Source organism: Paralichthys olivaceus, chromosome 4 (genome assembly GCF_024713975.1).
Source record: "Paralichthys olivaceus isolate ysfri-2021 chromosome 4, ASM2471397v2, whole genome shotgun sequence".
In the NCBI taxonomy this organism is placed as follows: domain Eukaryota; kingdom Metazoa; phylum Chordata; class Actinopteri; order Pleuronectiformes; family Paralichthyidae; genus Paralichthys; species Paralichthys olivaceus.
This window is the reverse complement of record NC_091096.1, coordinates 18,527,877-18,555,644: the sequence shown is the minus strand read 5'-3', so window position 1 is coordinate 18,555,644 and position 27,768 is coordinate 18,527,877. Positions and strand designations below refer to the sequence as shown.

The following is a 27,768-nucleotide window of genomic DNA, read 5'->3' as shown; positions in this document are numbered from 1 at the left end:
GTCAGGTCTCATTAAAGTTGGATGGAAGCTTAAGTAATTCTGAGAGCAAAGTGAAACATGTCACTGTATTTAAATACAGCCCACAGTGCCCTGTTAAAGCTATACTGTACTTCAATGAAGTAATGTGGAACAGGATCCAAAATAGTGATTCTGTGTATTAAAAAATGTTCAGCTGAAGCTGATAGATACATAGATAGAGAGATAGATAGAGAGATAGATAGATAGAGAGATAGATGAACTTTATTGATCCTAGTTGGGGATATATGAGGCTTTATTAGACCGACTAAGTTACATTAAATGTTGAGACTTTTGGTATGGCTGTATTAAAAATGGAAAACACAAATAGGAAACTTTGCAATGAAAAGACAATAACTTTTGAATAAAGCCACTAGATTTGACTAACTCAGAATTTATAGTCCAAACCTGTGAACCCATGTTTATCTTTGTTTTAAGACAGATATAAAAAATGTGTTTTTAAAGACCAGTGCTGGAAGGGGACAACAGAAATGACTGAAGGATGTAGACTGAATTGTCAACATGATGGGTTTCCAGCTCTAATGCATAAAGCTGCAGCTACTACCTGGGCGGTTATGGTCAAATGTCAGATCTGACCCTCCTGAATAATGCAGGAGGAAATAGGAGACGCAGGGACGCTGACACAAAGAGCACCACACTTGCGAGGGTTATACGAATGCTGGCTTGAGGGCTTGTACCTGAGAGACAAGCTTTTCACGTCCTCCTCATTTAGCTCCTCCTCCTGATTGTGCCCCTCCACTTCCTGCATTCATACACTCTTCATGCCTCCTCCTCACTGTACTGGACGTAGGCTTAAAGAAGGCCTGGATGCATTTAGTCTCAAGACACATTCCAACTTTCCACCCTAAGTGTTAATCTTTGCTCTCATAAGCAAAACACAACACAATCCGAAGAGTTAAATCGGCTCTTGTAGTCCCACAATGTCCCACCTCGCCCTTCCGTAGTGTTGGTGAACCAGAGATGCCCGTTGTGGTACAGTTGACATTGAGATATCCGGTCAGGTGCATCCTGTCAGGGCTCAGTTTTCTGTCACATTGTACCAACAAGGAGGGAAACTGGGACAGAGCCAAAAAACGAATCCAGTAATGGGGTGAAACAGCGGGCAGGTGGTTGGTCATACCTGGACAAATAAGAGTGAGAACATTTATAAAAGAGTCTCCAATTTACAGAGTAGATGGACATTTACTTATCTCCTAATAGTGTCTCTCTGTCCTCATTTAATAATGTGACTGACAATCCTTGGCTCTTTGTAAAAGAATAAATCATCATGATGATCTCAAATAACTGCAGAATGAATATTTAATGCTTAGTTGCCATGAATTGATCATGAGCCTCAATGGAAGTGGATCTGATTGGCTCTGTGATTTAATGTCAGTGGCATTATGGGCTTATCAACGTGTTGTCTTTAATGATTTAGACCCAGCACTTACTCCTCAGAGGTAACCCTTACATTGTGTGGAGCTTCAATTTCAATTAAATACGAGCAAGACTTTTCAATGACCATCAATATATTGAATTTCCGGTTGATAAAGTCTGACTAATGACACAGCACCACGTAGACTGACAGCTGAGCTAGATGACAGGTTGACTGACAGGACCACTCAGTGTACAAGTGCAGATCAGCTACTGGAACGCCAATGGTCATCCAGCTTTTACTTTAGACGACCAAGCTACATGATATGGGTCATGGGAGACCAGTGAACAGATTTACACGTGACATTTAAATTAGAATCCAAATGAAGGATAATGTGTCGCTCTGTAAGTGTGTCCAGGTCTGAGTGAGTCATATACATGTTCACAGCTAAATAACAGACTTCAGTCAGTCCATTCAGAGATGAGTGATTGATCTTATCAGTCACAGATTGCATTTCCATGAAGCCACAAGAAAAGGATTTGTCTGTGTAGTTTAAAATGATTATAGTTTGTAATATAACTGACATGATTAGGAAATTTAAACCAAATAAAATATTATCCTATATGTCTCTAAAGACAAAAATGGAGTATGCAGAAAAATGTATGCAGTCCAAAAAACTAGAATGTCACTCGGTAGAGTTCATCACTGCGCCTAGGCCCGACTGTCCCCTTGTGAAACCACATTTAAATTCACCAGATCCAGATTTTATTTGGATCCACACCAAATTCGACACACTCGTAAATATCACTCCCCTGGATCGTTCAATTAGTCTCTGAGAAATCAACAGAAATGTTTTTTAGTTTTTTTAGTTTTTAATTCCTAGATCTGCCCTCTGATCCATATCAGCACCAAACCTTTAATTTTTAATTTCTGTCCCGGAGTTTCCCCATAATGCTGTTGATAAACAAACAAATGCAGACAACAACATAACCTCCTTGGCAGAGGTAATAATAGCTTTGTTGTATTGAGCTGCTCTGATTAAATCAAGCAGGACTGATCTCTGTATTTTCTGTGACAATGGAGAGCACACCCACATTTGACCAATGTAGCTTAAAGACATGCATTTTACATATTTCAAAATAATACTGCAGTTTTAATTCACTACTGATTAGTGTTTTCAAACAACACTGACAGACATAAGAACCATTGTGCAACATTTGAGGAAAAAGTTAAATTAATCTCATCTAAACACTCATGTCTCTTTAAATTGTGAATAGATCCTTTCACAAAAATTAATATTTCAAGTCTCATTCCTCTCAGTTCACTGTTTGCAGTTGAACACCAATTGTCAGTAAAGTGCTTTGTTTTCTGTCTCTGTCACTGCCATGCTGTTTTCACAGCTCAGTGTCTCTGCAGGCTTGACACCCTGTTCACCCTCGGTTCACTTTGCAGAGAGAACCCAGGCAGGTACCCGGGAGTGCCGTGGTTGTCGTGGTGATAGGGCCTGGAGACAGGAGCCCTGGTGGCCAGAGGTTGGCGTTCTTGGTCTCCAATAGGAGGCTGAGGGTTGCGTCCGTTCTTACCATGATGCGGCTTGTGACTGCTGCCATGTTGTTCGTCTCCATCTGCTGAAAGCGAAAGTCAAGATAGGAGGCATTTCAGACGTTGGTAGGAAATAATAACGCAGCTCAGGAAAAGTACACTGGAAGAATTAATAACAGATGTATTCAACTAGAGTTTAGACTGTTCAAAAATCTTTATTCTACATGTTGTCAGTTTCAGGCCTTTGTGATTTGAGACGAGAGACAAAGTTTGTAAATTAGGATAAAATTAGTATTGAAATGACAAATGATGTAATTTGATGTTATATTTCATTAGAAAAGAACAGAAGGGAAGTCTCACTCTCTTGTTGCTGTGCAGTCTCTGATGTTGCACCTCGGGCCTCCTCCAGGTCCATTTGTGCTTTCAGTGCTGCTCTTTTGTTCTTCTTCTTGTTTTCCTCATTTTGCTTGAAAGAGACACGCAATCAATTATTTTAGTTAATAAATGTAGAAACAAGTTTCAGAAAGTATACATTAGTCCTCGGATGAGTTTTATTCAGCTCGTGACACACTGATGAGTGATGCACTGTCAGTTACTCTGCTGCCCTCTGCTGGAGCAATGATACTAATACACCTACAGCAGTTAGCCAGACACCACACAGAGCATTTTGTTTGATTTTTTAAACCGCTGCTAAAAAAATGTATTGGAAAAGTAAATGTGGTAAATAAAATAACAAACAAGAAAGCTCCTGCAATTTTTTACCTTTACTTGTCTAGAAGTTAAATGTCCCTTCTATATTTAGAAATTATGTTTTTTCGTGAACAAATCTTTCCACCCTCTTCACCTAAATTGTGACTGTCATGTGTCAGACGTATTCAAAAGAACATAAATCACTTTATAATAATCAATATAGTTTTGGTTACCGTTTGTAGTTTTTTCTTCAATTCCATATTAACTTCTTTGTAGCTCTTGGATGTGGATTGCAAGTAATAGATGGCTAGTCTAAAATATAAAATAACATTAATATTGTCATCATATTATCAAACCTGCAGCTATACGACTAAAAGAAAATGTGTTAAAGATATAACGTATGTTCATGACGTCTGCTGCTGGGTGTTTGCTGACTCACACCATGAGCAGTATGAAGGGCAGCACCAGTCCAGGGTTAGAAGCATAGCTGAACACTTTACCAAACCAGGCAGGGAAGTCGGACTCCAGCGTCTCCTGGATGACATCAAACATACGTTTTTTCCCACTGAGGAGAGGAGAATGATTGAATCAAAGTCATCTCACTGTAAAATCCACATCCCATGAAGGAGCCCAATTACCTGAAGGGTCCACAGTCAAAGGAAGGAGGAATGGTAACGATGGTGTAAATGGCTGGAAGGGTGGACAGGAAGAGGATGACCAACAACATGGCCATGTAAAAGTTATTGGATCCGGAGGCCTTGAAGACTCTTTCCTGTGGCACGTTACAGCACATCACCGCCCAGCACTGCAGGTACATGGACACATGGAGCCGGAGGACGTTCAAGGCAGGGAGACAGGGGGCATAGAACGCACCCATCCTGGAGGACAAGGAAAAGAGGGACTGGAGGAGAAGCCTCAAGTGTTGCTGTCAATCACAGTATTATATCACACTGGTTAAGGCACAGAAACGAGACATTCATTTTTTTACCATATCATTCCTTGATTGAAGATCAGGCTCAGGACGTTCCCACTGACATCAAACTCTGAGTAGGAAGGCTTTCACAAACAACACAAATGAGACAAAGATAACCCTCTGCTGTGACTCATAGCCAGGTGCACTAAAATGATCTTGAACATGTGCGCAGTCATCAGTTATAAAAGATGACTCACAAATCCTGCCTCCAGGTCCCAACACCAGCAGTAGTTGAGAAAACGAACGAGCACAGCTCTCAGGAAATCACCAATGAGCAGCGTGATGTAGGTTGTCATGGTATCAGATATGATCAGCCGGACAAACTCCTGCAGAGGATGAAACATGACGATCAATATATTTGATAACATTGGTAACATATTTGTAATATTTGGTAACATTTGATTGCAATTGTAATATTAAAGCTAGAATAGCTGTTTGTCTCACAACAATCCCCTGAGGTTACAGTGGTAATACGTAACATTTATGTTAACATGTTTGCAGTGTTTATTGTAAATGTTTACTTCTAAGGACACAGTGAAACTAAGTTTATGTCCAACCCAATACAAAATACATTGTATTTCATTTAAAGGGAAGGCCAGTAATAGTTTGGTAACTTTAGCCATCAATAAATAAAGTCGTCTGACTTGGCCTGGCCCTCGCAGGATTCTAATAAACACAGCAAATCATTTCATTCAGACTGAAAAGAAGTTTGTATTTTTCTGATTTTTGATTTCTAAAAGTGATAAGATCTTATTTTATATTTCCATCAGAAATCATTGTTGTTAAAATAAAAAATAAATTAAAATTGTGACATAATGTATAGGTTTTAAGACCAGTAAAGTAAAAGCTGTCTCAACTAGAAAAGTTACATAGAAACTGTCTTTGCCACTTTAGTGCTGATGACAGAGAAAAACAATTATGAACTGAAATGAGATAAAATTGTTATTGGGAAAATGGTGTGGGGAAATGTTAGCTGACTTTGCTTTGTACTCAGTCATATAATCATGTAGTCACACTGACCTGTCCCACCATGGTCTCCCAGCAGGGCCCTCTGGGGACATCAGCAGGTTGGATAGTGACGGGAGGAGCAGTGCTGTTTTCTGATACTGAGCTGTTGTAAAGACTGACTTCCCACATGGTTATATTATACTTTATGATCTTTTCCTCCTCCCTCTGAGACAGAAATACACACACACGCTTTCCCATCAATCAAAATGTGACATTACAAAAGTATCTCACACGTCCAAACGCATTCTCACTTTGAGGTTGATCTCGTCCATCAATGCGATGATGAAGGTGTAGAGGTTTCCCAGGAAGAGGGCAAATATGCGACCCAGCTGCCACTGCAGGGCGACACGCGGGTGGTAGTTCTCCAGGGCGCTGATGACGTCAAACAGCATGGGGCAGAACATCCCCAGTAGAGACATGACCATGTTTACCTGAGAAACACATGGCTCTCAGAAACCTCATATCACATGTGGGAACACAAATAGACAGCATAGAGGACTTTATGGTCTGTATATTGTTATGTTTCTAGTCATGTTATAGACAATATAAACATTTTCACTATTTGATTTTTATGGCTCAGGCTTTATACTAGAATCCTATGGATGGGTTTAGCTCCATAACTCCCAGTACACAGCGCAGTGGCTGTGTCCCAAACATATATAAAAACAGATACTGAGCATATTTAGCGTTAGTTGTTATTATTTACTATTGGAAAAGTAGCAAAATAAATGATCGTACATACTAAGATGTTAGGATTTTGGAGTGTTACTCAAGAGAACTATTCCACCACAAAGTGATGCACTAAGGAAAGGACACAGCAATTTTCAAAATGATTCTGTTGTGGTAATGCTTTAAAAAAGACAATCACACCACACAGTGTAAATGATTCCCTGTTTCTCCATCTTTCATTTCTACCTCATTCCTTTCCCACCAGGTGTGATTATCCAGTCCGTCTAGGGCAAACTTCTGAGAGCGACGCACTACAAAGTAGATGAGGTATCCACTTCCTGCCAAACAACACAAGACCAGGAAGTTGGCCAGCACCCGCAGAAAACGTGTCAGGTGGATGTTATCGTCCTTGTGGCTCTCCTGTTCCTCTAAGATGGCCTCCTTTAGAGGAAGGAGGACGTTTTTGATTGTATCAGAAATGGCAACACTTACTTAAAAAGACAAAAACAGTAACACTGCACTGACCTTGAAACTGGTGGTGATGGAGGCAAACTTGTTGTCTGCAGTTTCAGGGTTTCCTATCAGGTAGTCCCAACTGGTGAACATCTTCCAGCTGAAATTAAAGCTGTTATCGTCTCCAACCCCTGACTCGTTTGAATTACGGGCCATCCTTTGATAAGAGATCATCACAGGTTGAGCAGAACACAGCCTCAGAGAGATCAGTTCATTGTTTGTAGTCATAATAAACTTACGTTCTTATGACCACCATGTAGCTATAGGCCACAGTTCCCACACCGACCAGGAAGTATGACAGAGGCATACGGAACTTAAGCCAGCCAATGGCACGCTGGTTGTTGTAGTAACCATAGAAAAGGACGGAATACTGAGCATAACCCTGTGAATACAAATTTCTGTCACCGTAATATCACAGATTTTCAAATTTGTAGCTGCCAAACCTCTTTTTTTTGAACTGCCAATCAGATATATGTAACAAGGCAACATACAACACTGTTTAAAGTGGGTGAGGTTAGCATGATGTCAACTTACCCCACAGTCCCATAAGACAGCAAAGTCCATGGCACTGGCCTCCTCTGCCCTGGGGACAGTTTTTCTTGAGATGCTGCCATAGGGCCTACCCATCAATGCCTGTAACAACAACAACAACAACAACAACACTAATGTAATGTTGTCCCCTCTTTAAAGGGAAACAAATTATTTTGAACTGAACAGTATGTGAAGACAATAAAATTATTTTTAAATAAGAGGTTTCTCCTCAAGAGGCATTGTATTCATGTTTACTTGGGTGGAATTTAAAGAATTGCAGCAATCCAGACATGATGAAATAAATCATGACTAACCCTCTCAGTAGCAGAGAGAAATTATTTGATTTTAGTTACAACCAATCAACAGTGTGATGAGAGTTGGACTGATTCTAAACTGATAAAAACAGGACAAAATAAGCCCTTGTCCTTGGGGTACTCTCATCCCTGTTAAGGAGATTTACAAGACATCCAATACCTACTATACTGAAAGCAGTGTTTTTTAATTAACAACTAAACTTCAATAGCCAGAAAGGTTGACAAGAAGATATGGTTATGTGTCCAAAAGGAAGGATATAGAATGAGAAAAAGTAAGTTACAAAGACCACCAGAATAATGTCTGACTGAGAGACAAAACTAATAATAAGGAAGTTTTGATGACAAATGGCACCATACCTCTGGAACCATCACCAGGCCAAAGGTCAGACCAAACAGAATCATGTTGATGCCATACATCCACCTCAGGAAGATAAAGTAAGAAGCAACTGAGGAGCCAAAATGACCTGACAGGCAGAGGGAATAAAAGTAATGATGATCATTACACTAATAACTTCAACACTTTAAATTGGAAACTCACTCTATATGTATGTATATACAAACAAACCCACTTTCAATCTCCTTTATTTTCATCTCCCATGGAATGCAAACAGTTTTGAAGTTTTCAAAGTCCCGTTGAAACTTCATCCATTTCTAATAAAAAATAAATCAAATGAAAATGCATCTTGGATTCCTTTAAAATATGATCTAAATTATATTGTATATAAAAGTCAGTGATTCCTTGCCTTGGTCATCATGACCTTGTAAGCATAGAGCCTTCTGCCTTTCCCTTTTCCCAGAGCTCCCTCATATTTCTCCACAAACTCCTGAGACTCTCTGTAAGAGAGCAGGCGAATGATTGAAAGATTTACAGGTGGTATCTTGAATTGCAGTTGGGGGGGCAGTCCCACTTTTGTCATACTACAAAGTAAAGTACCGCAAAGTGATGAGTTTCTTTTTCATTCGCCAGGGTTTTCCCCTCAGACTTTGGATCAGTTTCTTCCTCTCGTCCACAGCCTCCTTCAGTTTCTCCAGCTCCTCCGGCGACAGAGACTCTGGCCTCAACTCCTTCTCCTCAACATTCTCCTCCTCATCTTCTTCATTGGCTTCCTCACTCATCTCCTGCTCTGAACTGAGACACATGAGAGTAATGTGTTTAAGGTTGCAGCTCCACATGAGCATGATCCACTAGTTTCTTCAGTACAGGAAACTGCAGGTATTGTGAGATGATACTTTACCTTGTTTCAACTACTTTCTTGTGCTTTTTCTTCTTAACTTCCTGTGCTTTCTCCTTTACTGTGTGTTTACCTCCATCTTCTTCTTTCTCTTCATTTATGGCACCTCCATGCTTCCTTTTTCCCTTGGTTTTTCTTTCTTCAGCCTCTCCTTGTTCCTCCTCCTCCTTTTCCTCCATTTTTCTTGTTTTCTCATTTTTGACATTCTTCCTTGTTTTTGCCTTCTTACCACTTTTTGTTTTGGCCTGCTCCTCCTCATCCCTCTCTCGTCCTTTTGCTTCTTGATCGCGTTTTGCTCTCTTTCTCCTCCTTTCTCTTTTGTCAAGCCTGTTCTGCAATTCTTCTTCCCCTTCTACCGTTTCTTTAGATGCGCCTTTCCTCCTCCTATTCCCCCTCTTCTTTTTCTCTCTGTCACCATCCCTTCTTTTCCCTCTGTGTCGTCCCCTGTCAAGCTCCTCTTGAAGAGTGGAAACTTCATCCTCAACACCTGCAGTAAAACGTGAATGTTGAGTTATTCAGTATGCTGCACACATTACTGGAGTGTATTATAAATTGTCTTATCGACCAGTAGAAGCCACATTCACCCATTCATACACAGGTGGACACAGGTCATGACAGAAGGGCAAATAGGATTGTATCTATTGAAAAAGTAGAGTCCCAGGTGATGAAGCAATATTAAGCACATGGTGGCAGCAGTGATTTATGTTATGATGTAAAAAAAAAAAACTCACCTGTAAATTCCAGTTCAATGTCACCTGTAAAATAAACACAATGTCAATGGGAAAATTGAAAAAGGGAAAAGTGATTTGCAAAACCTTTTAATTTTCACTTCTCTCATCTTGTGACGAATTGGAATCAATTTGCTATTTTATGCTGCCACAACTTTTCTTTTGTCTTCAGAGTTTTAACATTTAGTCTCAGACTTCCAAACCTGATACAGATGCCTCATGTGTCATAGCATTACAGTAAATCAGTGCATCTTCTGCAGCATTCTGGTCAGACTCTAAACAGTTCAGTTAAATGAGGTGATCATAACCTCATCATCATGGTTCATATTGTTTCCTTTTTGTATGTTTTTTCATTATGATTCATAATCTTTTAGTACGATTTTATATTCTAATTTTAGATGATTTATATCATATTTCTGTAAAGCAAGCGACTTTGTTTTGAACTTTGTAATGTACGAAAAAACCTATTGTTGGTATTATTAGCATTTTTAATGATTAAATATATATGCAACTTTCTCCATGGGATTACCAAAAACTGCCTGCTCTGATGAACTCAACTTCATAAATCCAGTCCATTTATTATGTCTATAAAAACAGTCATGACCCCTTTCACTGGCAGAGTTCATAGTCTGACTCATTGTGTACCTGGCACTATTGTACTGCATTAAAGGGGATGAAGAGGACAACAAAAAGGACCACTGACAGACTGAACAGATATTTATGTAGTTGGCCCTTTGATGTGTGTCCTTAGTGTAACCGGAGTGGCAAGCACCCGGGTCATTACGGCCATGTGCAGTAGAGCGGCACAAAAGAGACAAACAATGGTCTAATGAAGGGAGACGGGTCGGCTAAGCCCACAAGGACAGAGGAAACACAAGGGCCAGAGGCCAGCTCCCAAATATGCAGGGAAAGAAGGAGGATGCAAGAAAGTAGTGTATATGTGTGTTAGTGGTGGAGGACGGATTGCTTTTTATCAATCATTGAACTTAGAAACTCAAGGAGTAGCTTTACCATTTTTCACTTGTATGTTCTAACTGAACTTAAGGCTCCACTAAACACAATAGATATAGTACAAAATATATCTATATCGAAAACACACACTGCACACTCAGAGACCGATCATTTACGAACATCTTTTTTAAACTTTTATTTCTGTTGTAACAACAACAGAAATTTAAAAAAATTGGGACCTTTTTAAAATTAGAAAGGTCTGAGCAGGGACAGGGACTTAGCCCCGGCTAGAAATCCTGCATGCAGTACATGAGTATCAAGTTCCTGTTTCTCTGAATTATCTCTGGGAAATAAACAAATCAATAGATACGTATAAAACTAAACGGACTTGTTTATTTTTGATAATCTGAAATACTGTATATTCTCCTTATGAACATGTTGGCACAAACTACAAAAATAAACAAAACATATAGCAGATAATGGCAGGTAAATCTATGACGTGTTTTATCTGAACATGTACACATAATGAACATCCTCCATTAAAAACCATACAGCATTATAAAAATATGCACAGCAGAGCAGAAATTGTCTTTTTAAATTTGAATATGTTATATCTTACTCTCGTTCTCAGCGGTGATCAGACCGTCCCGAGGCATCTTCCTCTCATGGTGCTGTGTCTCCTACAACAGTCATTCCAGCATCCAGTGGGCATATGAGGTGGTCTTCTACCTGCTGCATCTTTACAGTGTGTGTGTGTGTGTGTGTGTGTGTGCGTGTGCCAGCGTGTGTGTGTGTGTGTGTGTGTGTCAAGGGGCTGGAACAATGATGAGCAACTCGCATGAGAAGTTCACTTTTTCCTCACCACCCATCGACCCGAAACAGGGACAAAGACGGCATGGAAACCCTAGAGCCACGCAATTTCACTGGCAATCAATTATTCAGATCAGTTATGACAGCCTTTATGCAGCTGTGAATGTGTGTCTGTGAATGTTTTGAGTGTGAGTATGTGTGTGAGACAAATAAAAAAAACACAAAGGCTGTGAGAGCAGTAGGCCTAAATGTGGGTCATGGCTCTTTTGTCTTAATACTATCATAACAAATGACTCAGCTGTTCACTAACAGGAGATATTCAACAGTCACATTCACCTTACGTAGCTGAATGTGCTTGTGATCCACAATCTGCTTTTCTTCATGAAATAAGGACATTGTCTATCTAGGGACTGTTATCAGTGTACAGTCACACCCACATCCCCATCATATCTGAATCAGCGGCAGTGAATAAAATAGCTAAATTCATCTAGACCATGATACTGGTCCTTGAACAACTATTTATTTGAATTTGCTTTTTAAAAATTTGCTTTCATTAGAGGTTTGTACTGTATCTCAATAAGAAGGGGTGACCTGATAGTCGAATAGTCAGGGTACATACCACCAGAGCTGCAGGTGCACGATTCAACACTTTGCCAGCTGGAACATTTACTGCATATACTTCCTTTAAGTAAATTAATTAAAAATTGTATATATTAATAAATAAAAAGGCTCAAAGGCATCAGTCAGTCTGTTTCTCTTATTTTTAAAGTATAATGCTAACTATTCATCTGTGAGTTGTGTGTGATGAAGAAATTGTCTTGTCTTAGACTTGTGTGGTTATGTAGGTTTCTGGATCAGTGCAGTCATATGACACATCTGAATGTGTGCTTTTTTATATGTAGTTGTATAATAACTATGGTAAAAAAAAAAGTCACATTAGAGAACTAATACATTTTAGGTTTAAGGTTAGTGTAAGGATTGATTAAGGATATTTTAAGGGTTGATAAGGTTGGTATAAGGTTAACTCCAATGTTAAATACATTCAGTTCCAACCTGGTCCTTTGTCTTCCCTGCTCTCTCTCCCTGTTTCATGTTTAAACCCTGTCCCATCAGTAAAACAACAGTTAATGATAAAATTCAAAATATTTCAAATTTTACCTGAAAATGTATTTGAGTATGGGGTCATACTGACAGGACATTGGCCAACAAGCTGTGCATGAACCCACAAAGCCCATGAACCTGCAGAGGGCAGTGTTGTTCAATACTATAAGTAGAAAAAGACACCTCTGCCTTGTGAAAGATTATTTTTATCCTAAACCTACTTGTTTTCTGCATGTGTGTCTGAGTCTGTGTATGTTTGTGCTGGCACATGTGGAGAAAGTCTATCATGTCTGTCTGTTTGTCTATATGTGTATGAACTCGTGTGCTTGTGGACGGAAAAGAGCAGGAGACATATCAGTGTCCTGGTGCTAAAGTTGGCTGCAATTTCGAGGAATCATTGAACGCAGAGGTGATGGAGGTCATCAAGGCCATCTGAGCAGAGTAGCATTGAAACAAACTGCAGCAACTGCAAGATGCATGTGACTGGAAATGGATATGGCAATGCAGCACATAATATATCAGGATTAACGCCAGACTACAAAACATTTCAAAGAAGCAACAGGATATTTTACAACTGATACAGATAAAACTATATTTTTTTAAAATATTGATCCACTCAGTTAGTGAAGAACACAAATAGAAATTTACCTTTTGTGCAGATTTCTGAAGTTCATAGATGATAAAGATAGAAGACATGACAGCCCCCCAAAAGTGAAGCCAAAGCGTCTCAATCGCCCCCCCGGTGGCTGGCTGCAGTTTAGGACATTAATTCCACCTCCTCCATGTTAAGGGATGGTCACTGTATTTTAGGTGTTTCCCTCTTAAAAACATAAGTTAGGACTCTATTTTGTGTGTTTTTTTAAGAACAACCTGCTTTGTCAGCATTATCCACAAAAACGTTTTCATTTAATCTACTTAGCACTCTGGCAAAAGTGAACTGAAATGTATTCACCTACGAAAGGGGTTAATTGGGAAAACTCTTGTATCCTTTATAAACTTGAATGATCAGCCAGAACATTGAAGAGGAGTTGTACAGGTGATGTGGCCTTATTGACCGTTGTTATGTCAAATGTTATGTGTTTGAATGTGCATTTTGTCCAGGTCTGTTCAGATGAATGTGTTTTAGAGTACATATGGTTTTCTGGGCTAGAAGTGATAGGAGTGTATTGCTGTGCATACACAGCATAGTTTGTCTGTACTTTTTTTTTGTCTGTCTGTTGAAACACTAAAATACTTTAGAGCTATCAGTGTGCAGGCGATAGACAGTGATTCATCCATCTGTTGGAGTGACAAAAGGCTAGTGAGCCCTGCAAAGTGACTGAATGTACTGTAACGAGTCAAACAGCAGCTCTGCAACGTCTCCTTGGCTCCAACTACTAGTGACGTTAAATGCAAAGCAGCAGGGAGTTGTGGCCTCGAGGGTTAATACCTGGCTTGTTTTTGTCAGAGCGAAGGAGGGAGAAGGAAGGTGAGAAGAGAGTTTGAGTTATACACGTTACTCAGTAAACACACTCAAACAAACACATTTCTGCCAGAAGAATTCAAAGTGGAGCAATCAGTGGGACCTTTCATGAAAGACGTCCACAGCCCAGTGTATCGTGTACATTCTCACTGTGATACAGGCTGCTTATCTGGAAGACTGCTGATTGATTGGGGAGAGGTTAAAAAATAGACATCTTTGAATTTTGATAAAGTTTATGATAAGTTATTAAAATGAAAATAACAGTGGTAAATTAAAACAGCCACGTGTCTTTACTTGGAAACAAAGGGCCCATTGCTGGACTTTTTTTTTTATCTTCTCTTATTTTCCCCTTTACTCAGTTCCTCCTTCCTGTTTCTAGTGTTTCCGCAGAGAGCTGACTGTTGTGGTGTAAGTCGAGAAGTAAGAAATCTGCAAGAAATCAAGTGCAGGAGAGACATTTTACACCCCGTGCTCTGACGCTGCCACAGATAGACAGTGTGTAGGTGTGAGAGAGGGGGAGCAAAGAGAGATAGAGCATGGTCAGTATGCGTGAGTAAAACCGCGTCATCGAGCAGGGGGGCGGTCCCTGTCCCACTGTGGGTCGTCCAAAGGGCGGGGTTTTGCTGCTGCAATTGACAGATTATACAGACGGGGGCGTGGCTTGTCCTCACAGACAGAGAAGCACGTGGCTAGGCCCGTCTGCACGAGGGAGCAGCAACAAAGAGCAGCCAGTCTGAGGAGGAGAACACAGGACATCTGCTGCACACACATGTACACGCACTCACTCTGTCTCCCCTTCACACATGCACACGCACACACACTCACATGCAGGGGTTCACATTTGTTCGCCACACACAGGCACGCAAGCGACCATGCAGTGTCATATATCGGCTGCAGAGGACAAACCCACACAGGACAGCCTGTAAACACACATGAGCACCTTGGTAAAAGCATAAGCATTACTTTTCCTGCAACTTTACACAAGAGCCACATTTGCACAAACACACACTTTTTTCACACAATGTGTTAGTCCAGCAATCACCCAGATGCCCATGTAGGGTGAAGTTTGTGTGTCTGTGTGTGTGAAAAAGGGAGGAGAAAGGAAGAAGGAGAGAGCTTAGACAGAGAGCGTGAGCTGGGAAAGTTTCAGGGGGGGACTCCTCCCTGGTCAGAAATAACAAGAAACACATTCACGAGACGAGTCGAGAGAGGAGTCGTGTAGCAGCACAAGTGAGGGGCTGAATGGTCAGTGGCTGCTGAATCAGCACATCACAGTGAATCAAACCCGTTTCTTTTGCCCTCTATTCATATCTCTATCACTCTGTGTGTTTAATTTGTTTCACCTTTCCTCCAGTGTTTCATCTCCTCAACAATTACAGCAACAACAGTGTGAATGGAACTGAAAGTATCGAGGAATCGCAACAAAGCTCTCCCTCTTCTCCCCTGAACCACAGACAGACACCCTCTGTTCAAGAAAATGCTTCTCTTTACTTATGTCAACACACAAAGACACACACATATGTCGTCACTTGCCAAATAAGGGGCTGCACGTGAACTTTAATTTTGTCAGAGCAGGGCGGGGGATCAAGTTTTGAAGCAATGGTTTTAGTCAACCTTGGTACAGAGCTTATCAAGCCCCACACACAGCTTATGTAAATGGATAAGCTGCCATTTCCACCACTAGCCCCTTTATCAACAGTGTCTCACCACACTGACGCCAGACACTGGCAAGCTGTGCCTGCACGTGTGTGTCTGTGTGTCTGTGTGTCTGTGTGTGTGCGTGTGTGTCGGGTGGGCCAATATCTGCCTAGTAACTACAGACAGGCTGTTCCAGATTCACAGAAATAATCCTTGCACCCCCATACACACACACACACTATTTCTCTCTCTCACAAACACACATACACCCTCTCACTCTCTCTCTCTCACACACACACACCCTCCCTCTCTCTCACACACATACAGCCCACGACACAACAACAAAAAAGAAATACAAATTGTATGCATCTGTTGTGATGGCAACATCACCTGCTCACTTGTCCATCAACTTTTGTAAAAGGAAAAATGTCCCCCCCCCCCCTCCTTCTCAGTCTCCACCTCCCATGCAACCATCAGCACCATAACCACCCCCACACACACACACACTCAGTGGTACCAAAACCTACAAACACACACGCACACATATATATGGAAGCCAAGCTATGACAGCGGGGGGGATGGGTAATGATACTCAACACCTCCCACTCTCTCCTCAGCTGCCCCCTCCCTCAGTGAAACCCATGAACCTTCACATACTAAACAGACATACATTTCACACACTCCTTCTTTTCTGCTAAGTACAGGGCTGCGTTAACACAACACACACACACACACACAAAGGCCTCAGTGTAAAACACAGACTAGATTCTCCCTCCCTCCCTCCCTTCCCTGTGTTTTCTTTACTCACATATGAAAAAGCTTTTCAGCTCATGCCTGTAACTGAACCCCATGATTACTGTAGGTGATCCTCGGAAGATACTTTGCTCAACGAGGCCACATGATGAGTTTTTATGAGCAATATTCAAAAATTGTTTACCTGTGTTTGATTAAATTGTCTCCTTAATCAGAGAATAATGCTCCTTGTTTTTTAAGACCCCCCCACCCTTGATACACTGGCAGTAAATTGTATGCAAATGACCTCACTCTTATCAAAGAAGACAATATATTACCATCATGTGCTACTGATTAATTTGCTGAAATGTATGGGAGTGTCTCTTTTTCTCTTTTGTTCATGCAACACTAGAAAGAAACACCGACTGTATATGCCTTTTAAATGCCAATCACCAGCTGTCTTAACAGTTATCAGAGATTAACAATCCGACCAAACCTGATCAGTTTGTTTCTAAGCAAATATCCCCCATGAGTTTACTTTTGTTCAGTTGCCAGGTCTCCTCCACTCGCTCAATGTGTGTTTCACATTTTATACCTTTTATTGACCAGTTTCCTTTATTTTATAAAGATAACAAATATAACATATTATGATGAATATATTCCCCTAAAATATGTGGGTGTGTGGTCCAGGTATTACTCAGGTGTGGTCCAGGTATTACCTAAATGTGCTTACATAGTCATATTATGGGGATTTGACTTCTTTATGGGGACTAAGGGCAAGTCCCCAAAATAAAAATAATTACAATTTAAGGTGAAGACATGCTTTACAGTTTGATATGGGTTAGGTTAAGGTATGAGTTAGGGTTAGGTCATAAATATAATTCATGTGAGACTAGTCTCCATGAATTTAATGTATGTGAATGTAATTGTAACGTATGTGTGTATGTGTGTGTTTGACTTTAAGAACGCTACGTTTTGTCATTTTTGAGATGATGCTTCATGATAAAACATTTGAAACAATAAAAATACATTCCCCTATAAAGCTGTGACGGTTGAAGATAAGCAGTAGTTCCTGCTTTTACTTTTGCTTGTCTTCGCTTTTTCAGTTTCACTCTGGTTTAAACTGGAGCAAAACAGGTTGTGTTAGCCAGTGGCTTCCAGACTGTACTCGTCTTTCCAAGAATCCCCTCACTGGCAGATGACAACATGTTCCCTCAAACACACTCGCACACAAACACAACACCCCACCCCAAGTATTTGTTTTCTGCTGAGCGTGGCCTGCAGTGCCTGGGGTTGTGTGTGTCACTACACTGACGAGGTGGTGGAATACGCTGGGACTTGTTAGATCTGCAGGATGAACCATACAGCTCCATGACTCACTGCGAGTTACACGTTTTCATACTTCTCAGCTATATGACCAACGCATGATATGCTCTGGTGGCCGATGGTGTTAGAAATGGGGGGGCTACGTAATACTTTATAAAGAATAAGTGCCCAAAAGATTTGTTTAAGTCTTTCACAAGAAATATGTTCAACACCAGATTTTAGACATACTGAGGCCAGAGTCCCCAGTTTCATCCAGTGCCCCCATTACATTTTTTGAGTGACTACAAAAATCTCTCCCAGTTTTTGTTTATTCATTTCACAGTTAAATATGTATTAAGCAAATTTGATCTACCAACACAACTGAGTCTAAATGTCTCTCAAAGCCAGTAGTAGAAAACTAGGCAAAGAATTCTTCAGGAAATGTCCCTCATTTTTATTCATATTTTTGACATAAAACTGTCGAATTTGAGACTTTTGAATATCTGATTGCAAATGATATCCACCCTCTCCCCATGTTCCCTGAAACAACACTAAGCACAAGACCTCAAGTGCCCTCAGTGGTAGTTAGGACACTGTTTGCCACAACAGCTCCCTTCAGAGACGTAAATTGATTTCACAACCATTTTCTTCTTACAATATAACCCGATTTATAGACGCTGTTCAGTTCTTGTTTTTTGTGACGTCCCACAAGACATGTTTGCTCTCTCAGCAGCAACACAAGCATGTTTGTGTGCACTTGTGGTGCATATTTATATTTGTGAGGACATATTTGAGATACGCTGAGAATGTTTTTTTTCCAAAGAAAAGACATTTTGGCCACACTTGGACCAGTTCTTCCATAAAATTGTTTAAGGGCTAAGATTTGGATTTGGAGGAAGAATTAAGCTTGTTCTAAAGGTAATAGGTTTAACAACTGTGATGGTTTTGGCTAAGAATGGGGGCCAGGGGCTATGCATTATGTAAATAAGGGTCCTCGGGTGGGCGTACCTTTAGTATTGAAACTACAAATGAAACGTCTTTATTTCAAGGTAGGGTTGGTTGTTGTTGTTTCTGAAAAACATTTTATCTAATTTGTTGAAATCCTCTTCACATGATCCTGGTAGCCTTCAATAAATAATGTCTTCTGCAGACAAAAGGAAAAAAAGATGGTGTCCTGTGATCCTCAGGACTGTAATAAACACAACCAACCATTTCATTTTAATCAACATACATGAGCGACGGAAATCTTTGCTTCATCTGTCAAGCAGTTTGTCTTCGATAGGGTCCGAGGGTGGGGAATGGTATGTATGTGTGTAGCCTACCCTTGCTTACTTTTCCTGACTTGCCAATCCTTGCCTTAAGTCTTGCTACTAAAAGATTGGTTGGTCACATGAACACTTGAGACAATTACCATTATGATAATACCTCACTGAATAAAAGATCTATATATATAGTCATAAGCAGATACATAGTGTTGTAACATGTATTTAAAACAGACCAGTGGTAATTAAGCATATTCTGAAGTAGTCAACTGATAATTACACATTCATAGGCAATGTTAGATTACCTTCCATTTGATAGTAGGTAAACAATTTTGATTATATAAAAGTATTGTTATCAGTGATTGGGACCCTGGTCTTATCAGAGTATCAGTTTGAAAACAGTGTTAATGCTATCACCCGAACCTGTTTTCTGTTGTTACCTGCTGGAAACACAACAAGTGTGAGGCAGCCACCAACAAACAGGCTGGTACATCTTATCTGGCTCTAAATGTGCGCTTGTTTTGTTCCTCTGACAGAAGTAATCACACTGTGGCAGGAGGGGCGAGGCTGTTTTCCACCAAACAAAATAGTTCCTCCTCTCGCCCACAGACACAGGATGAGACGTCCCCTGATCACCCTCCTGGTGACAGCATTCTTTTTTAGTCTTTGGAAACCCAGTCCTGTCAGCACCATTATTCATTCACCCATTCGTCTAGGGTGGATTACTCAATAGAAAAATAAATAAAAAAATAAAAAAGATTCGTGTCCTTGTGGGAAGATGACGAATGGATGTGTAATAAGGTAATAACGCGAGCCCTTGGCTACGCGCACGCGCGCACCCGACCACCCTCCTCCTCCTCGTCTCGCGGAACTGTACAAAGCGCTCGGGGGCTCCGCGGGCAGCCAATGGCGACACGTCGTTTCACCCGTGACATCATCCGCCAGCCCTCTTACTAAAGAAGGAAACAAACATCCATCCAGAGGGAAGAGGAGACGAAGAGAGAGAGAGGCAGAGAGAGGCAGGAGGGCAGAGGAAGGGAGAGGTGAACCGACCTGAGGCTGTCTGACGGAGGACACAAGGACCTAACCACCAGGACCCTAAAACAACAACAACAACAACAAGAAACCTTCCGCCGCGACTCTATTTTTTCTTCTTCTTCTTCTGCCAAGACAAACGACCACACGTCTCGCGAGAAAACCTCGTCGATTTTCAGCAGGTGATGATCTCGGATTATTGTTTTGTTTTTCTCTTAACGACGGGGATGAGTTTTGAAGTTCAGCTTGTGGAGGTAAAAAGAAAAGAAAAGAGAGAGGGGGGGGGGGGGTCCAAAGAAAACCAAGCTCGACGGTCGCTCGTGTCATGGCGACCTTTAACAGGGGCTCGAAAGGTCAGGTGGTGTGTGCGTGATGAGGCAAAACAAGTTCTCTCCCCTTCTTCTTTAATTCGATCTGGTCGCTGGTTGAACTTGTCACCACCTCCTCCTCCTCTTCTTCCTCCTCCGCCTTCAATGGAAATATCACAAGCGCTCGAACGTGACTCCGTGTGCTCGGTGGGGGAAAACAAGGGAGGGAGGTGGATAGATGGAGAGATGGCTGCTAGCTGTCTGTGTTTGTCTGCTCGCTGGGGGATGGGGCAGTCTCAGCTAATTCCTGTCCACAAGTAGAAAATTCATAAGCCGGAATGGGCGAGTACAGGGCGAGAGAATGAATCGTCTACGTGTGTCTAAATATTAAACGAAGTGCCAGCACAGCACGCAGCCTTTTGCCCTGGTTGTTTTTTTAAGTTTCGGGTTTGCTCGGCCTTTAAAGACCTGTGTGGCTCCACCAAGTCGTCCTCAAGTGCCAAAGTGTTGTTATATAATCGCTGCTGTTTGTTGGAAACACGTAGAAATGGTTATTGGTGGATAATCGAGAGCAGGAGGACGATGTCTAAACAGGAAGCAGAGAGAAGGCAGACAAAGGGATAAAGCAGAAACAAAGGGAGCAGGGACCACAATGTCTAGACTGTGGGTTTATTTCACCAAACATCAGTGCTGGTGTTCCCTCGCTGTGATCTCTGATTTTATGCGACACTGTGTCCTGTTTTCAAACTCTATAATTTACTGCTTGTAACAAAACGACAGTGAGCTTTTCCTCCTCTGTCCTTCCTTGTGACTCAGTAGTTTTCAGCCCAGCAGGGCCTGAAATACGAGCTGAGCTTGTGGCTGATACAGGAGCTCAGTCTATCCCTCTTTTGTTTTATTCGTTAGCCGGAGATTCATCACACCTAGGTTTTTCAAAATGTATCCTCACACCTAAAGGAACGATTTCGATCATACACGATCCTGCTGAGTCTTTTTTTATGAGAGTAGGTTGTTGAATGACTGGTTGCTGACCTGCCCTGTGCTGGAAAGCCCCTGACTTACCCTGTAGGCTGTGTTTTACAATACACAACACACCAACTGGCATATTTTGGGTTGTTTCCGCTTACTGTCAATGTCAGGAACAAAACACTGGTGTTCACACGTGATCAGTAATGTAACCTTCGATTATTTGAGGATGATTATTGATGTACTCTGGTGGTGATGACAACATAAACAAATATATGTTGTTTCGTGGGCGGTATGTGTCCCCCCTTTCTGTCTCTTTTTTACTGTCTACCTCCTCCCTGCGGATGAGGGGTCTTGAGGGTGAAGTTAAGATGCCCGTTGTTTGTCTTGACAGCTGGGGCCAAACGTGACAGCTGAGACACGCTGTCCATTGTTCCTCTGTGTGACAAAGTCAACAGCTATGGTTAGTCTGTCGTTCTTTGTTCTTTTTGGTGTCATTTGTGACATAGTCTTAGTTTCAGTCATATCATTCCCTTTGAGGAACTGTGTTACCCCAGAAGCCTTGTCAAGCACGTGGGGTTTAGATGTGTATCTAAAATTCAAATGCAGACATCAATGTTATAATAAAATTGGTGGAGCTGGGTGTAAAGCTCATAGCTTGCGAAGAAAAATTCCTTTCGAGTTGCAAGGCACATACCAACCTCTGGTTCAGGCCTCATGTCTGGTATTTTTTTAGAAGTCAGCAGTTGAACACGTGACTGGACAGGAGAGAAGGTCTTTGTGGGCTTTTCCAAGGAAATCCTTTGTTGGCACGACAGTGATAGCATGCAGGGGTAAGAGGAGAGGGGGTGGAGAGGTTCGGTGGTGGTGTGGGGTTGCTCAAGATTTAATGGCTCTTGTTTAGTGTTTTGGTGAGGCCAGTACAGCCCGAATGAACTGACAGGACGTTGTGAGACAACTGTCAGCCTCTCCTGGAACACTAAGCTCGCCTGCCCCCTGTTTGTGTCCGTGACCAGAATCTAGATGAGTAAGCAGCTGCCATGTTATAGCACAACAGGGCCAAAGGTTGTTTACAAGGGAAATATGATACTGTTGATGTGAACACTGGTAGATGCTGGTTGTGTGTGGTTTTGTTTGAGTATCAGTTTGGTATCAGTTGCCTCTTGCCCAACTAATCTAGGACTTCCTGTCCCTCTGTTTGTTCATTCAGCAAGTTGTTCTTGATCTGTTGCCTTAAAGGCAGTGTTTCCCGTGATGCAATTTCCTGTTGTATTGCATTGCAGCATAAACAGGGTGACAACGTCACATGGTTACTCACGCTTTTCCAAGTTACACACACTTGCACATGCTTTTTTTCCTGGCCATATGTGTGCGGAGCCATGACTCAGGAAGTTTTGAAATACCTTTTGTGGCAAGAACCACAGGGAGTGGAATACTGTTTGTGAAACTGCTGACCTACTTTGTCCATTCTCATCCACTATGTCGTCATTTGGAACAGACCAAATGTTTTTTTTTACGTGATGTGTTTGTTCTTTTGAGGCTGAGCTGCTTCGTGTGAGTCAGAGCGTTATTTTGTGTCCAGAGGGAGGACCTTTAGAGCCCGATGAGGAGTTTTGATAATCATGACACACAGTGGTGTTGTATTAGTCGTCAAAAGATTTGTGGTAATGAGGAAGCCCATTCTTCAGCTTTTATTATTTTCTTTCACATGTAACATTAATACCTTTTAGGTGTTGAGGAAATAATTATAAGATCGTGGTTAGCCATGAAAAAGGAGAACAACTGATAAACACAGTAAACAGATACGAAAATTAGAGGTGGGTCAAATGTTTGGAAGAACAATACAAAATAGTGAAAGGGGGTGGAAGAGCTGGAGGGAGGGAAAGGAAGGGAAGGAGGGGACACAACAGTGAACAAAGCTGTGGGGCAGAACAGAGACCAGCTTCTGCCAAAGGTGCTGAACAGAACACAGTGAGTGTTGTTTGTTCTCCAGACGTCCTGCGGAGAAGCGCTCACTAAAGCATTCATTCTAAAGGGCAGGTCAAAACAGACGAGCACACTTATATTTCCACAATATGACTCTGCTGTTATCTGTCAGCCCTGTTGACTCTGCAACAAGTTTCTTTGGGAACACAGGGAAATGTGTTTTGCGATGGAAATGTATTTCTGTGTGTCTCTGTGTGACCATGTCTAATAAGCATTGTCATTCTTCTCTTTCATTCTGTTAGCAATGGCCCAAGAGACGAACCAGAGCCCGGTGCCCATGCTTTGTGCCATGGGCTGTGGTTTCTACGGCAACCCAAGAACCAATGGCATGTGCTCCGTATGTTATAAGGAACACCTGACACGGCAGCAAAGCAGCGACCGTATGAGCCCCCTTAGCCCCATGGGTAAGATGCTACACAAAAACTGTTATTGTGCAATCCAAACTGATCACAGCTGCCTTGTGTTTATGGTGTTAACATAGAAATGAAGTTCAAGTTATATATTTCCAGCTCGAGATAAGGAGGGATTCGAGGAAGAGTTCAAGTCGAGTCAGTGTTTTCTCAGCTCTCCTCCCCCCTGCCAGCCCTCTCTGTTTTTCCACCCAGTGTAATGAGAGACAGCTGTTTTTCTTCAGGACACTGTTCAGGCTTTTGGGGGGGGTTGTTCCCTTCTTTAGACATTTCTAAGGTCAAACATGGAAGTCTCCCACACACTGTGATGCTGGTAACCTGTTAGACCCTTGTTCTTCAAACAAGACAAAGGCATAAAAAGTTTATCCTTGGATTCAGCTTTGAGCAGAGAAAAAAATCTTAACGTTTGATGAAAAGCTGTTAGATTATTAATCTTTGGTAGATTCGGCTAATTGTTTTTTGTTTTTTTTAATCAATACAGTCAGCAAGAGCGTAACTTTGGGTTTAACAAGGGGTGGGTTGATATTCTGTATTATTATTTGTTACTAATAAAACACTTGATATACCTTAGAAATAATCACATAGCACATCATACTTACACATTCTTACACATCATACAAACTAGCTAGTAGCCAAAGTAGCAACTATAAAATTGTGGTTAAAAAGGTTTTATTTGATGGTGCTGAAAATTACACTGAATTGAGAAAACCAGGTACTTTATCATGTTTTGTAACAATCAATATTTTTCATCCAGTGTGACTGTATGATTATTTCAGTGGTTGTATAGTCTGATCTTTGTTGCTATGTAGCTTGAATGTTATGTCTCCCTTGTAAGTCAGTTTGGATAAAAGCGTCTTCTAAACAACTAAATAAAAAAAGATAATAATAACAGGCCATTGTTGATTATGGGAGGGTTGCAACCCCCAGTAGATTACACCTCTATCAGTGCAAGGTTCAAATTAAGTATTTGTCTCCTTTTCCACCTGTTATTGTGCATACTTTTTTTTTTACTTGAATCTTGTATTAATTTCAAAGTTGATTGTTTTCTTTGAGTTTTGGTATAACAGAGTTCACTCTTTTCTCTTCCAGCCTCCGCCACTAGTCCTACCTCAGAGGCCTCGGCCATCCAGAGACTAGAAGCCAGTCTAGCCAAGGTTGATGCCTCCCCTGCCTCCTCACCAGACATGTCTAGGTCAGTATTGGATGAGTTTGACCGTTCGAGGTAGTACTTTAAGTTGGAGAACATTTGAACTGATGCTTGACTACCTGCTTTTCTCCTGCTAATTCCTCCCTTTCTTAATTTTTATGTAAACCTTCAGAACTGTTCAAGGATCTCTTCCTGTAACTCAACAAATGACAGAGATGAGCATCTCGAGAGAAGACAAGCCAGAACCCCTAGAGCCTGGTAAAACTCACAGACGCACGTAAACACAGTTAAAGCAAGAGACAGGCTAGCAGAAACACAAGACATTAGACACACACAGGTGACTCCTCACATGCAGACTTCTTAAGACAAACATCGTAGGACCCTCTGTAGCCACAGTTTAAGTTTGATGCCTCACTGCATACCTTAAGCCCAACTGTTGGTTTTGCTTACTGCCTTCAAGAAAGGGAGGCCGTCTATAAATAAACCGGTTTAAAAATACCTCCACACCAGAGGGCTTTCTCAGATTTGATGCAGCCTGCCAGAGGCTTTCTCAGAGTCATGTACTATTTTCTGCCAAGAACAAGAGAGGGCAATTTAGAGATAAGGAGCACTCTAATTATCATTAGACAAAAGTACACCATTCCAGTTGCCAGCATGTTTGCATGTAACACAGATCTCTGAAAAAAACTCATCTGCTGCTACCACAAGTAAAAGATTACAAATAAATAAACCTAGCAGGACTAATATGTTTTTTCTTTCCTCCTGTTGTCTTTATCTGTAGTTGTAAGCCAACCTGCTGCTTCTAGTCCTACCCCTGTAGCCTCTTCCAGCAGTGAAGATGGAAAAGGTGACAAACCCAAGAAGAACAGATGCTTCATGTGCCGCAAAAGGGTGGGCCTTACAGGTGAGCGGGGGAGGGGCATCTGATTCAACACATTGACAATCACAGTATTATCCTTATTATTTTGAGAGCTGTAATTGTTTAACTGGACAGAGGAAAGAGAGTTTCTCAGCACCTCTCTAGTGTACTTTTTCACTTCTTGTTCTGGGTGTTGACCACCATATGTCTGTGTTTCCAGGGTTCGACTGTCGCTGTGGGAACCTGTTCTGTGGCATCCACCGGTACTCCGACAAGCACAACTGCCCCTACGATTACAAGGCCGAGGCTGCTGCCAAGATCCGTAAAGAGAACCCTGTTGTGGTGGCTGACAAGATCCAGAGAATATAGATTTGACAAAACCAGGAGCGACGACATCAATGAAAAACACCTTTGACAAAGACTGGAGTATGAGTGCGAACCTTTTGAAATGAGCACTGGCACGAGTGGCCAAGTGGGGATTGAAAGGACTTGATTTCCAAAATGACAACCTCAAGAAAACAATGGGAAAAAAATAAGTAAAAAATGAAAACATCCTGCCCGAGGGAGATGCATGAATGATCACTTTTCTCCTTTTTGATTAACTCATTAGTTTGTTTTATCCTATTTTCTGTGGTGTGATTTTGCTGCTGTTGAGTCCCCTTTTTTTTTTTAAAGAATATGTATTGTCTTATCAAAAGCAGCCCAGGCTAACTGTCCAGGATAAGCTGTGCTCCTCTCACCTAAACCAGGCGCCATTTTGTGCCAAACCGTAGACAGCCATTTTGCTCGGACCCTGCCATGTGTCTGACACTGGCGGGTCTTTCACAGCATTCAGACTACACAGTGACAGTCCACACAAGTTTTGTCCCTCAACCTTTGATCTTCTGGTCCCGCGCTCTGTTGCTACTGGAGTCAATGTTTGGAGAGCCGTACATCTGTCCCCCCTCTGTGCACAAGGGACTGTGTTACTTCGTCTCTGTCTTTCCTAGCTTTACCTACCTCACCACTGCTGTGTTAAGCTTTGTTGTCTTCCTGTTTCTCTTTGTGTTCATTTGCTTTGACCCCAGCAGAGCAACGGATCATCTTGATAGGCGACCCCGTGATAAACAGGTCTTGACTGTGACAAGGCTGTTTCCATTATGGCTGGAGGTATCACGCTAGGCAGGGACAAACATATGACTCCATGTTTCACTGGGTATAAACGTTTTCAGTGGATATATTGGGTAAAGGAGTTTCCCCATCTGGTCTGGAGCTCAGATTGCAATCTTAGACGCCTGGTGCAGGGCTGTGTGTACTGATGAGTAGCCTGAGAGGAAAGATGGCACCCTTCCCTGGCAGGCCTGGTAGGTGACTTTAGGCTACGTTATTGTAGGGGCATGAATGAATGGGAAAATGCATGACTTACACTTCATCTGCATTTGTGTTTCAGAAAATATTTGGTATCACTCAACTTAGGGTTTCAGACATTTTATTTGCTGAGCGACAATTATCTGTTATGTTACCTTTTTTCCTCTTCCATCGATATTGTACTGATGTTAGCGCATGTATTCGGTGCATTTGTGGAATTAGAGTATGTGAACCATTTTCTTTTCTGTTTAATTTTTTAAAAATGCGCTAACAGAACGTTCATGTGAGCTGCGTGTGGGTGGGAGGATGGGGGTGTATGTATGTGTGTGTGTGTGTGTGTGTTGTTCCCCAACCCTTTTGTCTGTGGAGCTACCCGGTTTATCAGCACATGTTTACAGAACTACAGGAGCATGACTTATGAAAAATAATAGATTCCAAGATTAGATGTAACTTCTCATCTGTCTAACAGCTATTAGTCCGTGTGTCTGCTATTGAGCACCGTAGAGGTGTGCGTGTGTGTGGGTGTGTGTGTGTGTATTTGTGCGCCGGCTCGTGCACTTACCTGTGCAAAAGTGTTTTCATGGCTGCCTGATACAGTGAAACCCATGTATGTTTGTGACTTGTGTTGATCCCCCTTTTTTTCTGCCTAAGGATGTGTGTTTATTTTTTTTTCATTTAAAAGATAACTGTATGTATCCGTTTGAGTTTTTTTCCTTTCTGATTCTTAGTTATATGCAAATTTGTACAAAAAATGAAAAAACAGCAAACTGTGTTGATATTTATGTATTACATATAATCTTGCTATCCAGCATTACGACAGAATAGTATCATGTAAATAAAACTGTACAGAGAGACATTA

The 27,768-nt window shown here is 41.4% G+C and overlaps 2 protein-coding genes across 3 annotated transcripts; one reads left to right on the top strand and one right to left on the bottom strand.

Moving 5' to 3' along the window:
- Window positions 1-1,419: 1,419 nt before the first annotated feature.
- tmc1 (transmembrane channel-like 1) lies at window positions 1,420-12,017 on the bottom strand. Its single transcript, XM_020093660.2, has 20 exons — window positions 11,161-12,017; window positions 9,594-9,617; window positions 8,866-9,349; window positions 8,565-8,759; window positions 8,374-8,464; window positions 8,200-8,281; window positions 7,988-8,094; window positions 7,320-7,418; window positions 7,025-7,167; window positions 6,798-6,942; window positions 6,519-6,713; window positions 5,855-6,034; window positions 5,616-5,768; window positions 4,793-4,921; window positions 4,611-4,678; window positions 4,261-4,500; window positions 4,062-4,187; window positions 3,856-3,934; window positions 3,293-3,398; window positions 1,420-3,018 (listed from the first exon to the last, which is right to left on the bottom strand). The coding sequence occupies exons 1-20, from the start codon at window positions 11,195-11,197 to the stop codon at window positions 2,792-2,794; spliced, it is 2,910 nt and encodes a 969-aa protein (XP_019949219.2). The 5' UTR covers window positions 11,198-12,017; the 3' UTR covers window positions 1,420-2,791.
- Window positions 12,018-19,676: 7,659 nt separating this feature from the next.
- zfand5a (zinc finger, AN1-type domain 5a) lies at window positions 19,677-27,768 on the top strand. Of its 2 annotated transcripts, none has more exons than XM_020093948.2 (6): window positions 19,677-20,068; window positions 23,389-23,550; window positions 24,646-24,748; window positions 24,876-24,961; window positions 25,485-25,607; window positions 25,783-27,768. In XM_020093948.2, exons 2-6 carry the CDS (start codon window positions 23,391-23,393, stop codon window positions 25,929-25,931), a joined length of 621 nt encoding a protein of 206 aa, XP_019949507.1. In that variant the 5' UTR covers window positions 19,677-20,068; window positions 23,389-23,390; the 3' UTR covers window positions 25,932-27,768. The 2 variants fall into 2 exon arrangements, with proteins under 2 accessions (XP_019949507.1, XP_019949509.1); XM_020093950.2 differs by having other exon boundaries at window positions 19,765-20,140.